We start from the raw sequence: 13,848 nt of genomic DNA on the forward strand, positions 1-13,848 counted from the left end.
CTGCTCTGATTTTGAGAGGCCAGGAAGTTTATGTATGTACTTCCCCCACCCTAAGAAAAGAGGTTTCTTGTTTCCCAGCAGACATTTTCCCTCCCTTTTCTTCCTCACTCAAACAGCTCCTCCATCTTCAGACAGACTTGCTGAGTTGCTGGTTACACCACAGGATCTAGCTGCCAGTGAAAATCTTCAGATGTTATTTGCTCTGTTGAACTCCAGGAACAGGTAACAAGTAATCCTGCACACCAGAAGCTTTACAGGCCATGCACATCAATTAGGTTTCAAATGAACAAGACATTCTCTTATGTATCACAAAGTGTAAGATCACTAACATTATCAGTGTATATTGCTTCATCTCCTTCCTGAACCGCATTGCCACAATGCCTTTGAAGTGGGAAGTTACAGTTTGTAACATTTTAGTAAAATAATGTCAACTAAAATCTTCCATCATTGGAAAAAAGGAAGACATAAACTATGTCTCTTCTGAATATATGTTATCTATCACTGAAATTTAATATGCATGGATTCTTCAGGTGGAACCTCTGTACCTGGAAAGCAGATATGGCCTGTAACATATCTTGCAGCTCTTTGGAGAGTGCCTTTTCTTATACAAGTCGCTACAGGCTTAGTATGCTACTAGAACTATGCACTTAATTATTAAGCATCAAGTAAGAAATGATTTATGGATCGCAATATAGCAAATGGTGTGCTTATCTTTAAATATAAACTCTTTCCTTTATTTCCAATACACTTATGTACATAAATGCAGAGTTACAGATAATAGAATATTAAACCTTATGTATATAAATAAGCTTATTTATATACATTAGGAAGAAAAAACCCAAGTCACTTCAAATACTTTTGTTGTTGTTGAAGATCTTGAGAAAAGAGAAAACATTATTTGCCAGTTTTGGGAGGGGCAGATTAGTTATTCATGAATCATTACTTAACTGTTTCTTAGTACCTTCAGATACTTGTTAATCTTCCTTTTTGTCTGTATAAATTTTAGCAGCAGGTCAAGAACAAAGATTTTTTTAAATGAGGAGTTTTAAAACATTGTAGCTTAATGTCACAGAAACTAACAGTCAAATCCAAAGCATAGTGTTTGAAAACTCTTTTAATGTCTTATTTTTTACTGATTATATTTATACTTGATGATATCTTTTTAACACCATGACTGCATGGTGTTTTTAAAATACAGTATTAGAATAAATTATTGCAAGATTTTTTTTTTTCAATAATGAACTCCTTAAGGAAAGCTGAATAGGCAACATTCAAACTCTTCTTCACAAGTATCTCAATTTCAAGTGAAAAAAAAAAGGGAGCAGAGTTATTTCATACCCCCAAAAAAAAACCTTTTGAATATAAACTGATAAAATAAACTCATATGTAACCTTATTTGTTGAAGAATCTCATACAGTAATTTGTTGTTAGTTCTACTTTGCAATGAGGTGTCAGAAAGTAGCAGACAGACAGAGAAGAAACTGCTATTTGAATAGGCATCACACAGATTTTCCCAGAAAGTGGAAATAAGTAGTCTGTACAATTACAAAAAGATCTATGAGGAACACCACAGCTGTACTAGGTTTGATTCACAGAATTCAAAATATTGGTCAGTGGAAAGAAGAAAGCAACGGTGGGCTGCAATTTCTTCACTGAAACTTTCACAATTGAAATTTCACAATTTCTTCACAAGAAACTTTTCTTGATGCTTCCAGAACAAACTCTGAATGTCCAGTCAGACTCCCACATGACAGAAATAATTATGCATTCATAAGCACTGGAACACAAACCTTCATCATAGTTTAACCCCAGTCAGCAATTGAGTACCATGCAGCCACTTGCTCACCCTCCACAGAGGAACGGGGGAGAGAACTGGGAAGAAAAGAAAACTCATAGGTTGAGACAAAGACAGTTTACTAGGATACCAAAGGGAGAGATAATAACATATATATAATAATTACAATAATAATACCATATAGGGATGATAAAACATAGAAAATGAACAATACACAATTTCTTACCACCCAACGACCCAATGACCGATACAGCCTGTCCTAAGCGGCAATCACAGAACAAAACTGAAAGTGATTCTGGAACAATACCAAGTAGTGAGATAATGAGCGAGAGAGCTGCCCACCAGCCAACCTTCATTTATATACTGAGCGTGACATCTACAGTATGGAATAGCTTCTTTGGACACTTTGGGTCAGCTGTGCTGGCTATACCCCTCCCAGCTTCTTGCAATGCACATTAGCGAAACCTGGGAAGCTGAAAAAGTCCTTGGTCTCTTTAGCAACATTTAATAACATCAGTGTTATTATCAACATTCTTCACATGCCAAATTCCATACTAAATCAAAAACACAGCAACTACTGGGAAGAAAATTAGCTCCATCCCAGTCAAAACCAGGACGCTTTCATATCAGCAAGTAAGGACAAAATTATGGCAGTCTAGGAAAAAAGCTTATGAAGACATTCTGGACAACTAATTAGCTCTGGGAGAGAGAACATAGATTAGAGCAGGTCGTGGGGTTCAGGACACTAAACCTCTATTGCAGTCTAACACTGACTTGCCTTGTGTGTATCGCCCATTATTTTATTTCTCTGTTCCTCACTTTCTCTGGTCTCTACATAGATGTCACTATTACAGAGGAGTACTAAAAAGCTGAAGAAGCTAACTGAGTATAAGTTTTACTTTGAAAGGTAATATATTACTAAAAATTACTCTTTTCAAGCTCACTTCAAAGGCTTGTTAAAGGAGACTGTCTGCAAAGAGGGATCACAGAAGGACTGTGTAGCTACCTACTGGAGTATCTCTAGATACCACTTACGTTGCTCTTACTGTTTGAGTAACACCTATTCCTGGACTAGTGTTGTAGACACCCAAGTCATCTTTGTGAGTGATGTGCAACTTCCAAGGGAAAAAATGCTTCTCAGAAGGCCTTCTCCTGCTCTGAGACACCATGAGTTTGACATCCTGATCGGAGAGCAACCGGATCAGATCACCGTCAAGGTCCCGGTAATTCAAAACAATGTCCTCTTGGTCAAACTCCCGCCTGGTAGAAAATAAATTGATTGATCTCCAGAAATCAAGGAATGCCTAGGAGGTGCTGCATGATGAACAATATACTGACAATCTAAGTCATTCTGCTAAAAGTCACACAAAGCTTTGGGTATCTTGGCATTCTTGATACAGCTAGTACTAGAAGTCATCCAGCCACATTCATGCTGTGTTGTGTTTAAGCTAAGAAATCTATCAGAAACAAGAACCATTTCCAGTAATACCACAAGCATGGCACAGCTCATCTGTGAGTATGATAAGACTCCCATACATAAGAGTTGACTATAGTTACTACCCACTTTTGCCTACTTATGGTTGCTTTTTCTGAGGGGAGGGCAGGTTAAAGAATCAAAGAATATTAGCATAGGTGTTCTACTGCTAATATTTGATGTTCTAATGTTTTTATGTTCAACTCTAGATTAATCTAGTTTAACACTAGTTTAACAAGTGTTAGAAGGTGGTGTCCTGCATCCTGAAGAAGTATATTAGACAAAAGATCCTTGCATGGGGGTTTGGCTCTGACCTTAGAACAAGAAATGGAAACTTCTGCCCAGCATAACTGAGTTAGAAGTGTGTACCATTCCATACTTCCTGACAATCCCAAGGCAGGCTAGTGTCTGTACAGATGGCCTTGGGCCAAGTCAAAGTACAACTTCTTCAGGACACTTAAAAACTATTTCACACCCAAAGCATGGTGATGACCAAGTACAATGTGGAAAACCTAGGACTGGAAGGAACTTGACAAGTGTTTAAATGATACTAAACATACAACTAGCTGCTTGTGTTGTACCTTATCAATTCCATGAGATCTTTGAATGATGGAATACTGCTCAGATCCTCTTCCACTGAGATATCCCTGTACAAGAACAAATCTAATCACTACATATCATAAAAAGAGAATTGTCAGCATTTCTTCAGCAGTAAATTGGAAGACGATTTTCTTATTACCTGATAGTGCTCACAGTCTCATCATGGTAGTAACAGCGAACTTTATTAACTGTGTCTTCCTGCTGTGGTAAATCTTTTATGATCTTCACAAAAGAACATGGGAAAATCCCAGTGGCACCATCAGCTGTTCCCTGGAATGATAGGAAGTGTTAGAATTAAGAAAACCATGCCATTTTGGCCACATACAATAAGTTCTGTAATTCAATTAATTTCCATGCAAACAGCACTAAGAATTTTTCTACTATAATCAAGAAAAGAAAGGCTATGGAAGTGACCTGATGGCATCCCTACAAAAAGGTTATACAATTGCATAGTCAAATACAAGGCAGGGGAGTGAAACAGTGTGTAAAAAATTAAAGTCAGATGGTTACCAAGGAAGGCTGTGGTGTTTGAGCAAGCAGAGATAACATATCAGCAAACACACAGTATGTTCTCCTCATCCTTTTTCAGAACACTGCTGCATTGCCCAAGTTCTATCTAATCAGGCTGACGTGTGTTGTGGTATGAAGCATGAAGTATATAGCAACCCACCCTAAGGCAAGAAACCAATTAATCGTGGAAATGGAGTTTCCATCTCCTTTCTGTGGCCTTTTTGTGTTCTAATCACTTCCAAAGAATTTTAAAACATTCCAGAAGAAGCAAATGCAAATTAAAACTGAAGTCTAGAGGGCTGAAAAATTGTAAGCTAAAAACCATCAAGGAAGGAAACAATTTCAAATTTTGAGTCAAGGATTTATTCTTGACAGTAAGACCTGATTATGATATAGTTTCTCCTCAAAAGGAGGATACAGGTCCCAAGGAGCCTTTTCTACTCATATATTTCAAGGTATGCTAATAATTCAGTCCTGCTCTTGCAGTCTTACCTCCAACCAGTCTTTGTTTACTCTGCTGAGTAGATAGATCAAATCTCCCTTCTTGAAACTGAGTTCCAGTTTATTGGTTCCAGAAAAATCAAAGAGTGCCTATGGAAAGTAATAACACTGAAATTATTAATTCACAGAATTTAAAAAGTGAATCTTTCTTTGTATTCTGTTCTTGGAGTGAGAGCATAAAGCAGCATGATAGTATGCACTTTGTCATCACAGATGTATTTCTGAGGTAAGGTCATATATATGACCATAGTCTGCATTTCTCGCAATTTCTTCTCCTACTCGGCACACATAAAAATGCTTTGAAAATGTAGTGAAATCACTGTGATAAACACAGCTCTGAGAGGGCTACATGCTAGGATTCTTAAAGTGGAAGGACACTGAGCACCAGCAAAATAAATATAAAGAAGTTGAAAACACTTAAGAGCAAGTAAGCCAACAAAGCTGAAGACAACTGACAACTTGAAAACTTAAAATCTTGAGAACTGAAAAAATATATATTATTTCTTGTTGCAGTTTTACAGCTTTCAGAGTTGCTGAAAAATATCACAAAGAGCCTTACAAAATTGCAGAAGCATTATGTCCTAATTTAAGGGTAACTAGCTGTTTTTACATCTAGCTTTCAGGCCTGTATGCTGAACTGAGAGATTTGGGGAAGTCTGGGAAATGGTGATGGTTTAGCCCAAATCACCACACAGTTTCTCACTCCCCCTCCCCCTCCCCAGGGGGATGGGGGAGAGAATTGGGAAGAAAGGAAAACTCGTGGGTTGAGATGAAGACAATTTACTAAAATAAAAAGGGAAAACTACAATAATAACAGAATATAAGGATATTAAAAATATAGAAAGTGAACAATATCTGTTTTCTCACCATCCGATGTCCCAATGACTGATACAGCCCGTCCTGAGCAGCAGTCACGGAAACAAAACCAAGCAGCAAGCAAAGGAGCAAAAAGGGAGCCAGCAAGGTAGAGGAAACGATGCCAGCAAAACGAGCAGGAAAGATGGATGCCAGGAAGGCAGATACCCACCCTCGCCTGCCCCCACTTATATACTGAGCATGACGTTTATGGCATGGAATACTCTCTTTGGCCAGTTTGGATCAATTATTCTGTCTGTCTTTCTCCCAGCTTCCTGCATCTGCAAATTAGCGAGACTTGGAAAGCAGGACGGTGTCCTTGGTCTAATTCACAACAACTGGTATCATCAGGGTGTTTATCAACATTCTTCACACACGAAATCCAAAACATACCAGCTACTGAGAGGAAAAATTAACTCCATCCCTACCAAAACCAGGACAGATATGTAGCTAAAATGGAACTTAGATGCCCCCTTCAAGGGGGCGGGGCAGTGAGGGGGGAGGCAGAAGGGAAGTAAGCACATGCTAGCCCCCTAACAAGCTGTTCTTGCATAACTTAAGTGGCCAAGTTATCAAAAAAAGCTCATCTCTTCCATTGTCTTTAGAGAACATGATAGCCATTTAGATGCTCTTAGAGAAGCAAAAATGAAACTGTGTTCTTTATTCTGTGTTGAGGTGGCTCTTTTGGTCTTGTTAATGCCAAGAGTTCTGCTAATAAAAAAAAAAAAAGACAATGGCTACCATTGTGCTAGTAGTTCATATGTCTACTTAACAGCTCTTTCAAAAGCCTTTTTTAATCTATTGACCAGTTTTGGCAGGTATATTCAATATTAATAAATTAATAGATAAAACCCAAGAGATGTGACTGATCCGAGACCTGCCATACTCAGTGTAAAAATAAACCAGACAAACCTCAAAGCACTTGCATGGCTTTTTTTAATCTTACATGGAAAAGTCTCCTGTTCCAGGAAGCAAGACCATGCTCAGACAAGAACGGATTAAAAGACAGTTCCATGTGCTTACACCAAGACAATATACAGCAAAGTACAGTATAGGCACTTTTCAGTAGAACATTTATGTTACAGAAAATGCTAAGATGCCTCACCTGCAAAGCTTTTAAACATATGCTGAAGTCATTGAGACTGAAGCTTGTGGTTGTTTTAAATTTAATTTATGGGTACCAGTACGTAAATGTGGACCATTTGGCAATAAGCTGTACACAACTCTCAATTTTGAACCTCCTATCAACCTGACTTTACAATGGACCTTCTCATTACTCAGGTAAGGAGGAACAGAACACTTCTTTCCATCCTCCGCTTCATTCCCGGTTGGTAAAATCAATTGCTTTCCTGTGTTGATTTCACTTTCCCTTCTTTCCCCAAGCTCTAACTGGAAAAGGCAACTTGATCAACAAGATACCAAAGTAAAACAGAGTTTAACCTCCTATCCTGTGACAGATTGTGCAGAGTACTCACCTCGGCCCGCGGAGTTGCCATGCGGTCAAAAATAGGAACTTGAGGTGAAATGCTTTTACTGCAAAGAAAGGAGACAACAGGGAGGAAATCTGTCTTTCTAGTCATCAAAACTACACGATCAGTAGTAAGTGGCTGCATTTTTATTATTTAAGAGGCAAGCAAGCCACAGATCACTGGAGAAACTGCAAGAGAATCTGTGTGCAGCACTGAAGAAAATAAATATCGATGCAACAACATTGCCCTAGTTCTCTCAGTTTCACTGCAGAGCAGCAGCAATCTGATGATGTCTGCTGCTGAGAACAGATGGAGTTTTCAATACAGTCAGTATCTTGGACTTCTTTTCCACAGCACTGCTCAGCCTCCCTACTCTGCCTTCTGGGCATCCCTGTTTCTAGCACTTACAGGATTCAGTTCAAACTCTGCTGTCATACACACATCCAGGAATGCATACACAGGCAGTTTTTGCACTGTTTAAAGTGAGTGAAAAGGAAGTTGGTCCATGTCTACTGTGTTGAAAGAAGAACCAATTTGTCTGAAGGGTAATGAAGTATGACGTCTACTTAGCAGTGCTCCAAAGGAGTGTCAATACTGTTATGTAGGACAGGCCCCTGTTTAGACAAAGGCAGGAACAAATTAAGTATTCAGTTCCATTTAGTGTCTGAACCAGATCTCACTTAATTCAGTGCCAAAATGCATTGACTTCAGTGGTGCGTGCCTATGTCCTTAAGCCTGGCCTGTATATTCTGCACATTATAACAGATACTGCCATTAAAGAATTATCAACAGATACAGCTGAGCAGCATTTTTTAAAAAGCAAGCTATACTTTCATTTTGGAATTTTTCTTTAATGCAAGTACCGCATCCACTTTAAAAATTTGAGATCACTAAAAACAAGAAGTAGCCTGTGTTCACTCTGCCACAAAGATCCTCATATCAGGACTTCATGGATTCACTTGGGAAACACAGCGGTGATCCTCAGCTCGCTCTCCCTTCAAAACTGGACAGCATCTCTTACATCAAACAATGCTGAAAAAACATGTCAATCACTTACACTCGGCGTGTCCGTGGGCGAAGTCGTCGCAGTCTGTGAGGCACCTGTTCACTATCAAAGGTTGAGTGGTAGAAGAACAGACGTACCTCCTCATCCATCAACACCCAAGCAGGTAGGCAGAGTAGGTTCTGTGCCAGGAGCAAGTAGGAAGCAGAGTGTAACAGTTGGAAAGGCCAATTCTCTATTTATTTACATGTAACAAATATGTCTCTCTGACCTATAGGATCATGAAGGATACTCATTACTGCCAGAAATCTCCCTCCTCTCCCTTCTCACTCAGCAGGACACAGCTGAACAGCTGACAGTTTCTCCTGTTTACTCCTGGAGTTGGCAAATGTACTGCTTCACTCTTTTTTTGTGCCTGATTTACTGCAGAAGGAGTAAATTGTTCTTTGTGTTTCCCTTCAGAACATGAATGACTGTGGAATGAAGGCAATCTTAAGTACTGGAAGTCTTGGCCAGTGCTTCAGACTTTTACTGATTTAAAGTCAAGTCTTCCGTTAACCTGCACACAAAGAATTTCTCTCCTCGATCCTACTGGCTGTGTCTTCACTGTAGAGCAGGTACACTCAGAAGCCCACTCCACTGTCCTAGTGCCTTAGATGCACACACCAACTCCATATTCAGGCAACACCTGGAGATTCACCAGTTCCTCATACATCTTGGGGTATTTTGTCAGGATATCTATCTATATATGAAGGCAGGGAGTGAGCCTTTGTGAACTGCCTACTCCAGCAGATCCTACAGCCTGAACAATCTGGGGAATAGGACTGTAGGTTGTCCCATGGTGTGGACACATTGTCTTCAGGAATAACAATACAGAGAGAAGCAGATACCTAGGACTACAGCAGTACTGCCTCTCAGTTCATTTCAAGGGATAAGTATCTGCAGTGCTCAGTGCAATCTCTACCTTAAAATTAAGTTTTACCTTCATGTAGACATTTAGGATAGGAATTCTGTTCTCGGCAATTTCCTTTTTGGCCCCAACATAAACTTTTCCTGGAAAATATAAAACTTGTGACAGTTGCTGAGGAAAAAAATGGAGGCTGTCAGAGAAATGAAGGAATCAGGAGAAAGTAGGATCTCCAAGAAAATACGTATTCTCTAAAGGATTTCAGGTTTCTAAATGGACTCTACCACAAGTGGATGGACTGCTGATGGAACTTCACTTCTCCAGCATCCACAGCTGGCAACTTGTTCCTTGTCACAACTACTTCCCTACAAAGCACTTCTCTTTAGGACAGTCTGGGGATGAGAAAGCTGCCAATCATGCACAGATTTGGTACTGACAGCTTACCTGGCAATACGGGGAGTGTGCAGGTAAAAGGGCTATTTTTGCTCTCTGCCCCGTATCTCTCCTCCAGTTTGGTGTGCAGGGCATAGAACTGACGATAGCGTCGGAAAATCAGGTATCTGCCACCACCTTTAATCTTTACTTCAATGACAAATAACTGAAACAGAGAAGTGGGATTCAGGCTGATGTTCATACTTATAAATACTTACCAGCTGAAAGGGAGGCATACAATGGGAACATAAGATCAGTGCTCTGGTAGTGGGAATACTGTCTTAGGGGCAGAGTTGAAAGCAAGTCTTCAGTTAAGCATCTGCAGACTCACATACTAGAAAATAACAAGTTAACACCAGACAGTGTGGTATACGTGTGGGTCCAGCTTTCCCATGGATCATGTCCCTGTGGCTGCTTTCTATCATATAATCTTAAAAGGAAACCTGAAATGACTAGATGCTACTTCATGCTTACACATCTTCCCTCCGTGACAAATGAAACATATTAGGGAGGTAAACACAAATATTTTACAGTAGGATGCTTTGGACACCTAAATGTGTAGACAGACATCTAAACGAATTGATTTTCAGAGTTGAAAGCATTCATACTTCTTTTTTACTTTAAAGTATACAATTTCAGAAATTATGGTCTGACCAAAGGTAAGGCCAGAAAAAACTTGTAGTCGCCTTTCTTCTAACACCCTCCTCCAACCACTATCTTATTTTTTATCTCTTGCCAAAATTGCTTTGCTGTAAAGGAGCCCACAATTTCCATGCACTGAACTCTAAGTCATGTTGCAGCCAGATCCTTCAGAAAACATGAAGACAGAGCAACCAAATGTCATTACATTCCAGAGTAAAGCCTGCATATTGCAGTGGGAAGGTTTTATGAGTGATGTTTCCAGCAAAAGCAGCATCTCCTGCAGAAGTCAGAGTGAGTTGGTCTTACCCAAAACCCCTCTTCAGAAAATCTTATGGGGCTTTTCCCTACTATTCCCTGTCTCTGTGGTCTTTCATGAGTTATTAGTATGCTACCTTCTGCAGAGGTGGAAGCATCCTGACTTGCAAGTACCATGAAATAATGAAGCCAAGACCCTGCCCTTCTACCCTCTTTGAGTTCCTTTTCCACTATCTTCACCAAAGTTACAGCACTAACAGGAAATAAATCAGAAATTAGGTAAGAATTTAGAAAACAAGAAATGTTAAAGGATACCTCTGTCACATTTCACCCAGACAATAAATTTTAGACTAAATCTGTAATAGACTAAAATTTATTCCAGAAAAAAAAAAGAAGCACTAAGAAGTTGTCAGCACAGAACTATTTGTGCCAAAAAGCAACCACACCAAATAAACTGCATTTTGCTTCCCACAACCAAACTAGTCACAGATGAGGGCATATAGAGACAGGATAAATCTCGCTTCTTACATAATAATTAGTAAAGCCTTTCTTCTCTTCAATATCTGCAATGTTAGCTGAAACAGGGACATCATCTGGAAGCTGGTCAAAATCACTGTGAAGCAAGAACAGAAGATTTAGGTTACTCATACTGGCATTTGCCTTCAGAGGTCTCTATGCCATACAGAAAAAAGATAGGCAACATCACATCATCTAGCATCAAAACCAATAATTTAGAAACTCATGGTGTCATTCTGTTCCTCTGGAAGTCTGATCTTGAGATGTCAAGTTTCTATAAATTCAGCACAAGTCAGTGACCATTGTGAAGATTCATCGAGCCTGAAGAAACATCCCTATTGCTCCTAAGCTTGCTAGAATAGCAGGACTACAAAAGAAACACTTGAGCTGGTAAGCTTTTCCTGACAAATGTGATCAACTGTGGATGCATTCTTAATCCTTCCTACAGCATCTAGTAGACTTACTTACAATAACAACTCTTCAGCAGTATCTTTTATTCTAAGGAGATCATTATATACCATGATTTATGCTGTTATTATTACTGCATTACTGTAGGGAATAGGAAAGAGTTCTGAGAAAAAAGCTTGTTGTGCTAGGTGCTGTAGAAACTAACACAAAGTTAATTCCTAAAAAACCTTACACTCCATGTGTAAGATGCATACAATGTACCAGATACATATTAGATAAGAAACAACAGAAGGATAAGCACAAACAGAAAAAAAAAAACACCAAAACAAAGAAACCAAGTCATAGTATTGTTCTATATCATAACTTGTGGTGCCTGCACCAGCTGTCAAAATGTTTTCAAATTTTTTTTTGTAAACTTGACAGTAAAGTAGACTCTTAAAGGGGCTTTGAGAAAAGAACAAGTAGCCTAGCAAATATTTACACGGAGACCTCCCAGTCACAGCAGATAACCTGAAGCAAGCACAAAGGCATTTGTTTGAAAATGTCAAAAGTATGTCAAGGAACACATGATAGTAGGCAAGGTTAGAACAAGCTTTGCAGATCCTAGAAAGTATTGGATTTGAAGAAAGAGAGAAGGAAGGACCCCTGTAGGAACATCTAGAGAGCAGCTGTGTGACCACACTCTCATGTTTCTTGTCTACATTGCTCACACAACAAAACAGCATGCATTGACAAGTGCTTTTTCCTCTGGGACATTCTCCTAGGTACAACATCTTTGACAAACAAAAGACAAATTCACCTTTGCTTGAATCTTACAACTCAATGTTGTTAGAGTGGTATTTATATTAAAACTTAAGTAAAAAGGATCAAGAATGAGGGAAAAAAGGATAACAAATGAGCTAGAGAGGAAGAGAAACTTTAAAAATGATCATCTAAGAAATGCCAAGCTGACGTAATGTTAAATATTCTGATAATACAAAAACCATATCAATTGGTTAAGTTTATTCTGCTAGGAGAATATCCCAAGGAGGAGCTTCCACAATGCATAGCCCATCTGGAAAGCTGAAGTAATGATGCAAAGTCTTGCAATAGCTTGCCGTACAAGGAGAATGACATGAATCAGCACCACCCACAACACCATAAATACTACCACTTACTGTGAAGAGGGATGTGATTATGGAGATCAAGAGATATCGTTAGTCATATCACAAATACTCATATCACAAACCCCGGTAAGACGGAAACTGTTTCCAGCTCTAAAGAGGACAATGACCCACTATTGTCCTAGGTGGTGAATATTCCCCAGGAAAAGAAGGAAAGTCCACTCAAACTTAAGAATTGGTCTGCTCCACACTGAGCAGCCTAATAGTTTGGAAGCTGTGATAACAAGCCTTTTAGAATAATGAAAGAAGTTTGCATCCAAATTAAATGAACAGAGAGTAGCAGTTACATGGAGGCTTGTGGGGAGGTGGGAGGAGGGACAGACACACTACCTCTTTTCTCGCAGCTGTCGGGGAAGCGACATGGTTGTCTCAAATCCAGACGGCTAAGCTCTATTCCTCTGCTTCTTGAGCAGCTCCTGGTTGAATAGGATGAACAACGTCAAAGCAATTCTCCCTTCATGAATCAAGACTCCTTTGCAAGGCCTAAGAGCTCTTTTTTAAAATGTTTCAGTGTCAACTTCTTCTGCACCTCCCCACCCCCATGAGATTGAGGAAGTATCAGATAAAAAAACAGTCACAAAGAAAGACTGTTTTGTGATGCCTGTACTGTACCGAAACTGACACAGCTGAGAAACCAAAAGCCCAACAAAAAGCAAAAACTATGAGCCACATATGCCGTTGTCCACCTCTTTGCTAAAACATCTGCCTCTGTAGAAAGCCAGTATTAGTGGGCTCAACAAATTCTGTTTTGTCTCAGCTACAATGTCCCAAAATACACCTCTACACTAACCTTTGTAAACTAGGATGAATACTTCTGATCCCTTCTTGAGGCTCTGTGATTCCTAGGAATCCTCCTTGCCATGGACCAAGAGCCAGGAGGTGGAGCTAAAGAATAAATTTTCAAGTGGGAGCAGACAGTATGGTCAGGAAATTCAACCTTGTCAAACATATGGGTACCAGGGTATCAGGCACAGGAGATTAGGAAATGAGCTTTGAAGGATGGATCAATGCAAGTAAGACAAGAGCAGAGATCTTTTTAGCTTCACGTGTGAAAAACAATCCACATTTGCCACCTATGAAGACAAGGTAATGGCTCAAGCAAAGAGAAACCTGACTGCCCTGCCTTGTACACAAAAGGTAGTGATACAGCATTTGTATAACATCAGTTGATAATATTTCAAGAAGAAAATAAAAGGAAGAAAGTGACAAGGAAACCATAGTTTCCTAACACTGCAGTTAAGTTGCAACATAGCTTATCTGCCTAGTCAAAAGCTGTCACGTACAGTATCTTTGCCTCCCCATTTCAGTCTTTGACTCT

The 13,848-nt window shown here is 39.4% G+C and overlaps 1 protein-coding gene across 1 annotated transcript; it reads right to left on the bottom strand.

Moving 5' to 3' along the window:
• Positions 1 to 1,897: 1,897 nt before the first annotated feature.
• NCF4 (neutrophil cytosolic factor 4) lies at positions 1,898 to 13,022 on the bottom strand. Its single transcript, XM_010127610.2, has 10 exons — positions 12,861 to 13,022; positions 10,972 to 11,056; positions 9,559 to 9,712; positions 9,190 to 9,260; positions 8,262 to 8,389; positions 7,211 to 7,268; positions 4,872 to 4,970; positions 4,009 to 4,139; positions 3,851 to 3,916; positions 1,898 to 3,055 (listed from the first exon to the last, which is right to left on the bottom strand). Exons 1-10 carry the CDS (start codon positions 12,890 to 12,892, stop codon positions 2,827 to 2,829), a joined length of 1,053 nt encoding a protein of 350 aa, XP_010125912.1. The 5' UTR covers positions 12,893 to 13,022; the 3' UTR covers positions 1,898 to 2,826.
• Between the last annotated feature and the right edge of the window lie 826 nt (positions 13,023 to 13,848).

This window comes from Chlamydotis macqueenii, chromosome 1, assembly GCF_036417535.1.
Source record: "Chlamydotis macqueenii isolate bChlMac1 chromosome 1, bChlMac1.mat, whole genome shotgun sequence".
In the NCBI taxonomy this organism is placed as follows: Eukaryota; Metazoa; Chordata; class Aves; order Otidiformes; family Otididae; genus Chlamydotis; species Chlamydotis macqueenii.